The sequence below is a fragment of the Equus asinus genome, chromosome 28, assembly GCF_041296235.1.
Source record: "Equus asinus isolate D_3611 breed Donkey chromosome 28, EquAss-T2T_v2, whole genome shotgun sequence".
NCBI classification, from domain to species: Eukaryota; Metazoa; Chordata; class Mammalia; order Perissodactyla; family Equidae; genus Equus; species Equus asinus.
In genome coordinates, this window is record NC_091817.1 from 33,720,116 (window position 1) to 33,729,980 (window position 9,865).

Genomic DNA, 9,865 nt, shown 5'->3' on the forward strand with positions numbered 1-9,865 from the left:
GGTATATTTGAGGAACTCCAAGGAGGCCAGTGTGACTAGACCTGGGCATGGCGCCTAGCAGAGCCACATCCCGTGTGCCTCGAGAAGGAGTTGGGGGTTTTCCTAGATGCAAGGGAGCCACGGAAGTGTGGTAAGCTCTGGCTACTGAGTGGTGGGGTCTAGAATTAGATGGGGCTCTGTGGGTTTGAGGGTCCTGGCCAGCCATGTGGTTGTGGGGTGAGTATTCACACTCCCCACCTCTTCCAGTCCTCCTGCTGGTGCTCCTCTTGTTGGTGAGAAAAAAGCGGAAGATCAAGGAGCCCCTTCTGCTCCCAGAAGATGACACCCGTGACAACGTCTTCTACTACGGTGAAGAGGGAGGTGGCGAGGAGGACCAGGTGTGGCTTTGGGAGGTCTGGGGGATGGGAGATGGGTGCCCCCAGGGCCACTGGCAGGGGTGGTTGGGTCAACCAACTAACCGTGTTAGCTCTATTGACCAGACCCTGGCCTGAAGCATCATTCTTCGCATAGAAGCGACCACCAGCTCTCCTCTTCTGAGAGGCTGTCTGGTCCGTTACTGTAGGCTCTTTGGCCCCAGCCAAGGTGACCTTGAGCCTGTGCCTTATTGGGAGGAGGGGATGTGGAAACTAGGGCTTTCAGACATCTCTGACATTACCCACGAACCAGAACATCCAAATGGTAGGCTAGTGGGGTGAGAATGTAAATCGTAGGGGAGTGGGAGGTCCTCTGAAACCCATGTTCTCCTTCACTCATGAAGGACTACGACATCACCCAACTCCACCGGGGTCTGGAGGCCCGGCCTGAGGTGATTCTCCGCAACGATGTGGCACCTACCTTCATCCCCACACCCATGTACCGTCCACGTCCAGCCAACCCTGATGAAATCGGCAACTTCATCATCGAGGTGAGGCATGAGGGGCCAGCCTAGGGCAGCCCTTTGTCCAAGCACCAGCAGCACAGGAGAAAGAGCGTGGGCTTGGAGTCTTGGCTCTGTGTTCAAATCCTGACTCCACCACCAATCAACTGTGTGACTTCTGGCACATTTGAGTAACTTCTGGGCTTCTGTTTCCTCTTCCATAAAACCCTAACTTGCAGAGGGTAAAGAATAGATTAGGAATAATTTATTTATTCAACAAATATAGGGGTTATTAGGAAAAAACTCTAGAGCCAGAGCTAGACAACCTGGGTTTGATTTTTTTTTTTTTTAAGGAAGATTAGCCCTGAGCTAACTACTGCCAATCCTCTTCTTTTTGCCAAGGAATACTGGCCCTGAGCTAACATCCATGCCCATCTTCCTCTGCTTTATATGTGGGACACCCACCACAGCATGGCTTGCCAAGTGGTGCCATGTCTGCACCTGGGATCCAAACCGGTGAACCCTGGGCCGCCGAGAAGCAGAACATGCACACTTAACCACTGTGCCACCGGGCTGGCCCCTGGGTTTAAATTTTTAAAGATCCAAGGTGATTCCAGTGGAGCCAAGTTTGGGCCCCTCTGTTGCAGGCTGCTTTAAGGGCTGGATGAATAAGCACCAGCAACAGCACTAGCACAGTGGTTCCCAACGTGCCTGCGCATTGGAGTCTCCTGGAGAACTTCAAAAACTGCTGGGGCCTCTGAGTCACCCCCTAAGATTATGATGTCATTAATCTGGATGTGGCCTGGGCTTTGGAATTTCTTTAAAGATTTCCAGGTAATTTAAGTTTGGGAACCATTTGCCTGGCACCCAGCATTTATTAGGTAATGACAGCTATTGTTGCTAATAGCTGAGTGTCTCCAGTGTTCTTTTTTATTTTTTAAAGATTTTATTTTTCCTTTTTCTCCCAAAGCCCCCCCATACATAGTTGTGTATTTTTAGTTGTGGGTCCTTCTAGTTGTGGCATGTGGGATGCCTCCTCAGCATGGCTTGACAAGCAGTGCCATGTCCACACCCAGGATCCAAATCGGTGAAACCCTGGGCTGCCGAAGCAGAGTGCATGAACCTAGCCACAGGGCCGGCCTCCTCTCCAGTGTTCTTAACTCTGGTCACACATTTGATTTATCTGAGGAATTCTGAAAAATATCAATGCCTGGAATCCAGGCATCTGTTTTTTTAGGCTCTAATCTTTTTTTTAGCTCCGCGTGGAAATCAGATATACAGCCAGGGTTGTGAGAACCCCTGGACTGGGTGCGTAGGAGATAACGGATATGAGCCTAGCACAGCTGGCACCTTGTTAGCAATCAGTAAGTGGAGCCTTTTAGTAAGAAGGGAGGAAGGAAGGATGGATAGATGGGGGGATGGGGGAGTGCAAGGAAGCAGCAGTGGGCAGAGGGCTCAATGGGCAGCCAGGCAACCTCACCCTGGCTCGAACCCTTCTGCCTCAGTCTTCTCTTTTGCAAAAAGGGAAACTAAATAGTTTACCCTTCTTGCCTTCTAGAAATGGCCTGATGGTGAGACTCTTCTCTAGCCTGAGCATGTTTGAGAGTGCTGTGGAAAATCAAAAGCACCTGGGGAACGTTGCTCAGGGTAGCTGGTTTGAGAAGCCGGGATTGGAGCCAAATACCTAGAGCTTTTCCCTCCCGTTAAATGAAGACAGTTTCCAGAACGTGTGTCAGATAGTTTGCAAATACTGTCGCATTTAATCCCACGTCAGCTCTGCAGGGTGGGAATCCTATTGTTATCCTTATTTTACAAATGAGGAAATAGTATTCCACTCTATGCCAGGTACTATTCTGATAAGTGCTTTGCATATATTCCTTTATTCTGCTAAAACTATATAAAGGCCCCCTATTTTTAAGGGTTTTTGTTTTTTCTCCCCAAAGCCCCAGTACATAGTTGTATATCCTAGTTATAGGTCATTCTAGCTCTTCTATGTGGGATGCCACCACAGCATGGCTTGATGAGCAGTGTGTGGGTCCATGCCCAGGATCAGAATTGGCCGACCCCTTGTTCTCCATTTTAGAGACAAGGCAAAAACAGCACAGAGAAGTTAAGGGACTTGCCCGAGGTCACGTACTAGTGTGTGAAGTCTGAGCTCTGACTCAAGTCATCTGATTTCAGAGTCCCTGCCCTTAACCGCAGGTCTTCTGCCCTGAGCACTTGCTGTATGCTGGGCCCTGAGTATTTATAGGCATGATTTCATTTCAACCTTCAAAGCTTTGAGGAGGAGATGCAGGCTCAGCAAGGTGAACTAAGTCGGTTGGCTGAGCTCTCGCAGCTGCCAGGGGTCTGATCCCGCTGCTCCTCACCACCTGCTCTCTGTCGCCACAGAACCTGAAGGCGGCTAACACGGACCCCACGGCCCCGCCCTACGACTCTCTGTTGGTGTTCGACTACGAGGGCAGTGGCTCCGACGCCGCCTCCCTGAGCTCCCTCACCTCCTCGGCCTCGGACCAGGACCAAGACTATGACTATCTGAACGAGTGGGGCAGCCGCTTCAAGAAGCTGGCGGACATGTACAGTGGTGGCCAGGACGACTAGGCCTCCCTGCCAGCAGGCGAGGGACTAAACGTCAGGCCGCAGCTGCATCTCCAGGGGTCTCAGTCCCCACTGCGGCCAAGGACTCTGGAACGTGTTGAGAAGTGGCCTTAGCGACTTGGAGGGAAGAGGCCTCGAGGCTGACATTATTATGGGGGTTGGTTTCTAAGCCTTTGAGAATGGAGGCACACGGGCAGTTTGCCCTCAGCACTGACCACCTCTCAGCCTAGGCCGGGGTGACCTCGGAGGCGAATTTCCGGGAGCCTCTCCCCTGCCGTAAAATGCTCAGCCCTGTGTCCTGGGCCTGGACTGCCTCTGATGCCCCCGTGATGACCTTCTTTCTGGAATGGACCCTTCTCCTTAGAAAGAGACCTCTCATTGCAACCTGGATATTTTTTTTTAATGCTATTTTCAAAAAGTTAGAGGCGGGTCCTCAGCCATCCCCTGGAGTCCTCCAGAAGCCCAGGCCAGAGCTGCTTGGCTCGCTGCATTTCTCTCTGATCTCCGGGCCCCGAGGCCTCCTGTTTGAGTGGATCACTGCGTTTTTATACTGAGTGCGTCTAGGTTGTCCTTTATTTTATATTTTCCCTATCGAGTGCTGTAGATGAAGGGTGATGACAATCGTGTAAATGTACTAGAACTTTTTTATTAAAGGAACTTTTCCCAGAGGTGCCAGGGGAGTGAACTCTTTTTTTTTTATAGCATCTTTATCGACATGTAATTCACACACCATACCATTCACCCATTTCAAGTGTACAATTCATTAGTTTTTAGAATTTTCAGTGTTGTTCCAGGGGAGTGAGTGAGCGCGTGCTTTTAACCCTGCCAGCTTCCCCCCAGCTTCCTCCTGATGGGATGGTTGACGTGCGCAAGTGGGGCACACCTGCCCTCCTCCCGCCGTATTCAGAGTTGCTGGTCTGTGTGAGGGAACCATTCACCTCCTCACCGCCGGGCTGCGCCCCACCAGAGCTGCGGCGACGTGTTTTCTGTGCTCTCACGTGGGGCAGAACGTGAAGATTTCTCTTCTGTGCTGTGGGCTCGATGCTTGGGGAGGATCCGACTCTTCTACTTCCTAGCAAGTCTCTTACCCTCTACCTGCCTCGGATTTTTCATGTGTAACATGGGGAGTTTTTATGGAGATAAAGTGAATTAATATCCGGCACACAGTAGGTGCTATTTGTGTTCATTGGTGACAGCTACCATTTATGCAGTACTTTCTAGGCCCGGACAGCTCTTAACTTCAATGATTTCCTTTAAACAAATCCTCACGATCACCCTCTGAGGGGCTTTTCCTCCTTTAAAGAATGGCCTCAGTGTATTTTTTTTAAATGACACCTGATCATCATCAAAATCAAGCCAGACAGAAAATTAGAGAACTCACCCGGGATGTCACTGAAATTGGAACATTCCTCACAATACCAGGGCACAGATGCAGGAAGAAGGATGAAGAGGCAGCAAGGATAGGGCAATTCCATGTGTGCCTTTGTTAAAGCGAAGTTTAAAATTTTTCTTCGCAATAGACGTGAAGAATCTAACGCGAAGCTGAAAGGATTGCTGACGTTGAACTCAGTATTTCCGTCCTGCGAGAGTGAGTCGTCCTTTACAGCTGGTACTCAGAGTCCAGTCCCTGGACCAGCAGCATCAGCATCATCTGCCGGATCAGACCCTGCAGGCAGGGCCCTGCAGTCTGTTTTAACAAGCTTCCAGGTGATGCTGATGCACATGCAGGTTTGAGGCTCTGAAGGATGAAGCGGAGGGCGTCTGGAAGCCTCAGACCCTGGATGGGGAAGTCAGATGGTAACTAAGTCGGGTAAGAAATCTCCTCACCTGTCCTTGGTCCACAGCATCTTAGCCCACAGTCAAAGCCACCTCCCGCCTCTTCCTAGAGCTGCTCCCCCGGCTCCTGCGGCCTCATGTCTCCCGCTACCAGGGCCCTGCTGCTCTTGCTGATAAGGTTGTGCGGGAGGATTAGGTGTCTCAACCAGCCAACACCTGCTGCCCCTTAAACTCCTCTCTGAGGAGCCTGCAACCCTATCTTCGGCCGAGGCTAATAATAAAACCAAACAGCTACTGTGCAGGCTGGCCTTCCTCCCTTGGATTTTTCGAGGGAGTCGAGGAGGAAAAGGAGCCTTTCCTAGCCAAGCCTGGTCTCTGGATGGATCTAGATTCCCTTGGCAATGGCACCAGTCACCGGCCTCTGAGCGATTTGGAAGAAGGAGCCTGGGCTCTGTGAGGCGGAAGGATATCACGTCTCTCACTCAGGGCCTGCTTCTCACCTGAACTATAAATCTTAGGATGTGGTCTTTTGGTTTTTTTTTCAACTTCTTACTTATTTACTTATTTTTGAGGAAGATTAGCCCTGAACTAACATATGCCACCAATCCTCCTCTTTTTTGCTGAGGAAGACTGGCCCTGAGCTAACATCCGTGCCCATTCTCCTCTACTTTACATGTGGGATGCCTACTACAGCATGGTGTGCCAAGCGGTGCCATGTCCGCACCTGGGATCCGAACTGGCGAACCCGGGGCCGCTGAAGCGGAACATGCAAACTTAACCACTGCACCAACGGGCCGGCCCCAAGATCTGGTCTTTAGGGCCTATAACACGAAGTCACAATATTTGCAGCTGGTAAATAGTCACCAGTGCTAACCACTCAGAGTGGGTGCTAACTGTAAATAACCAGTTCGTCTAGTCATACCAACAGGGACCACCTGAATGTTTGACTTCGCATACCCTGAATGTTAATCCTTCACATTTTGTGATTCAGGGGTTGGGTTATTTCCTTCTGATCTTTGTTTTCCCCCATGCAGTACATACACATGTTGCATTATATCTTTTCATAACAGGACATACAAGGAGGTTGCCTTATTGTCTCCAACACATCCAGTTTTGATGTTAGCATTTATTTAATCTTACCGCCATCCGTGGACATTAGTGATTGTAGTTTTTTGCCCTCAACAACGTTAAACTCCCTGGAGCATCCATCTCTGCAGGTGCTTGAAAGGTGGTCCTCCAACAACTGGGGAGGGCGCGGGGCCTGTGGTCCTGGTTGGGATCAAGGCTGCCTGAGTCTGAGTGGAAGGTTCTGTCTCGGATGACAGGTTGGTGCTGAAAGGACCTTGGGCTTATTCTATTAAATGATTTTTTTCCCCAGACTTTTAAAAGCTGAAGCCCCAGAACCCAAATCCAACAAAAAAGGTAATCAAAGTGAGACTTTGGGGGCTGGCCCGGTGGCACATCGGTTAAGGGCGCACATTCTGCTTTGACGGCCTGGGATTCGCCGGTTCAGATCCCGGGCGGGGACATGGCACTGCTTGGCAAGCCATGCTGTGGCAGGTGTCACACATATAAAATAGAGGAAGATGGGCACGGACATTAGCTCAGGGTCAGTCTTCCTCAGCAAAAAGAGGGGGATTGGCAGCAGATGTTAGCTCAGGGCTAATCTTCCAAAAAATAAATAAAAAGTGAGACTTTGTTGGAAGGAGGGGTTGGGGTGCTCAGAGACCCCTCTTGGCCTCCCCTTCCCAATGTTTCTCCTTAAGAACCCCTAAATGCAGAGCATTTTGAAAGTTGCCCCCTGTCCACCTCTGTCATTTTTCAGGTGGAAGGAGATTCTGGAAGCAGGCACCGGCCGAGATCTCTGCAGCGGGGCAGAGACGGGCAGAGCCCAGGCCTTGCTTCACACCAGGACTTTTCCCTTGTGGCTGGTCTGACAATCTTTTTTCCCTCCTCAAGAGGCTGCAAATAGAACCTGTCTCTTCAGGTGGGCTTTGCCCAGGCCCTCGAGGGGCCTGAGGGAGATGGCTCTCATCCCCGCAAGGTGGGCAAGGAGCTGAGGCCTCAAATTCCTGGCTCCCTGTGTTAGGCTGGACCTTCCTTAACCATGGGTCACACGGGGACACAGCAAGAAGACCCAGGCAGGGAAACACTGAGGGATGGCCAGTCAGGCAGGGAGCCCTGAGGTCAACCATGTGATAGGCCTGCCATTGAAAAGGTGGGGGTGGTCACCCTGGGAAGCCCCTTCAGCAGCCCACACTCCAGATGTCCAGTTCCAGACTCACTGGGGAACTCCATGGGGCCAGCTGCCTTTTGACTAAAGGCAGAGCCTACCTCCCACTAAAATCCACCGAGGAGGCATGGTTCTAGGGCACAGGTTCAAATCCCAGCCCTTCCAGGCGTGACGCCTTAGACAAATCACTTGACCTTTCTGTGCCTCAACTTTCTCATCTGGAAAATGGAGGAGTAAATGAGTTAGTATCTGTCAAGTGCTTAGAAGGCTTCCTGGCATACGAGTGCTGCGTAAGTGTTGTTGTCACTACTCCTGTGGTTGTTGAGGGACTGACAGGGCCAGTTACTGCCCCTTTATCTCCACACTCACAACGTGGGTGGAAACTGCCCTTCCCACCTAAGCCAGACATTCCCAGGCTGCAGAAAGCCACTGCGGTGGCCCGAGCGGCTGTGGTTTCCCTGATGGCCCTTCCCCTCGCACCCGGCAGAGGGCACCATTCACCTGAACCACGGCATGGCCTGCCCCACGAGGTCTGCAGGAAGGGAGGGAGCCCGAGGGCGGAACAGTCACACTGGCTGCCACATACCTTGTACCTTGTCTGGGAGTCTGCTGTGGGCCAGGAACTGCCTCAGGCACTTTGGCGATGACAGTGATGGTGAGAGTGGCAGTGGTGGCAGCAGTGGTCAATACTTACTGGGCAATGACTGGCCATGCGCTTCACATGCATGGAGTCAGTTACATGAATTCTCCCACCTACAACCATGGGGAGGGAGGTTTTATGGTTCTCTTTTTTAAAGGAAATTGAGGGTCAGAGAGATTAATGACCACACATAGCCAGGAATTGACAGTTTTGGGGTCCCGGTCTCCTTGATTCCCAAATATGGGCTCTTTCTGCTGTCAAGAATAAAAAACTCCACTTATGAAGGGGGAGTGGGGGCAGGCAGGCAGGCGGTGGAAGAGGGTCTTCAGTCCCCCCACCCCTCCCATGGCAGAGTTGGGCCCCACCCAACGCTGAGACTCTGAGGCCCTGACACAGGAGAGCCACACGTTTCCAACCACTTCTGGGGGCCCCTTGAGCATGTGGGGCATCTCCCCAGGATTTTTTTAATTCATTTATTTAACAATTTGCTGAGCATGTGTTCTGTACCGGGTACAGTTTTAGGTGCTAAGGATACAGAAAACTGGTCAAAAATCCAGCCCTAATGTATCAGGGCTCCGGGCAAAAATGCGTTTAGGACCCAAGTACCGTAAGAGTCAAGTAAACGGTTAAATAAACGAGACTCTGTCTTGCTACCTGAACAATCCTGTCTTCACGGTGATCAGGAAGGCCAGGTTTTAATCTGGATTCTGGAACACCTAGAGTACTGGGCCCGAATGTGGCTGTACAGACAGTTAGTCCCCAGCCAGGAACAGAGGTCAGTCCACTACTCTACCCACCCAGGCTCCATCCTACACCATGAGGGTCCCTGTGTAGGTGTGTGTCTATGTGTGGACACCCCAGCCCGCGAGTCCAAGCTCCATCCCCAGTCTTCACAAACAGCCTTCCGTTGACCACCCTTGGGGCCTAGAAGTACATACCTGGGCCGTGCTGGCCGCCATCAGGACAGACCTGGGAGGGCCTGGGACCATTTGGGCGGGGAATGGTCTAGAGGGCAGGGAGTGGGGCAGGGGTTCTAGCAGTGATGACTCCTTAGCTCCGTGGGAGAGGCAGGAGGACCAGAGCAGGGCCGAGGTCTACGGGCCATCCTGCTGCCATTCAATGAGAGACAGACCATAAACAAGACAAATCAGTCAAACATCTGGTACAGTGAAAGGTGAGGCTATAGAGGAGGATAGGCTGAAACGGCATAGGAAGTAAGGGGCTGGGGTGGGGGTTCAGTTTTAGCAGTCAGAGGAGGCCTTGCTGAGAAGGTGGCATTTGAGCAAAGACTGCAGGATACTGGAGAGCAAGTGTGCAGGTATGCCTAGGTAAAAGGAACAAATGCAAAGGCCCTGAGGCAGGAGTGTACTTGGAGGGGTTCAGCAGGGAGGCCAGTGTAGCTGGAGCAAAGAGAAAGCAAGCAAGGCTGCAGTGAGAGATGAGGTCAAACAGGTAAGGTGTGGGGCCCAGGTGCCCAGTCCTGGGCCACCTCCTCCACACCCAGGCAGGAGGCTGGGGTCAGGGCAGGGCCTGGTCCCACAAGCCCTGGGAAAAGGGCTGACTCAGCAAGCTCAGCTCCATCCTGGAGCTGGCGAAACCTGATTCCTCCTCAGCTCCATCCTCAGCCGGGACCTGTCTGGGCCTGCGGGCAGCTGCAGAGCTGGCAGGCAGGAGCTACAAGATTCTTCTCTCTCAGGCCAGTTCCCCGCCCCACCTCCCCCCACCCCCGCAGTGGGAGCCTGTCAGAAAGGAGCCTCAGATT

General features: G+C 51.9%; 1 protein-coding gene across 3 annotated transcripts in view; it reads left to right on the forward strand.

Moving 5' to 3' along the window:
- CDH3 (cadherin 3) overlaps positions 1-5,528 on the forward strand; it is a 57,299-nt gene extending 51,771 nt beyond the window's left edge. For all 3 annotated transcript variants that reach the window (XM_044760952.2, XM_014827744.3, XM_070500337.1), the window contains 3 exons: positions 247-377; positions 758-904; positions 3,248-5,528. In XM_044760952.2, coding sequence (XP_044616887.1) covers positions 247-377; positions 758-904; positions 3,248-3,457 — 488 coding nt within the window. In that variant the 3' untranslated portion in view covers positions 3,458-5,528. The remainder of the gene's footprint in view (positions 1-246; positions 378-757; positions 905-3,247) is intronic.
- Positions 5,529-9,865: the final 4,337 nt, after the last annotated feature.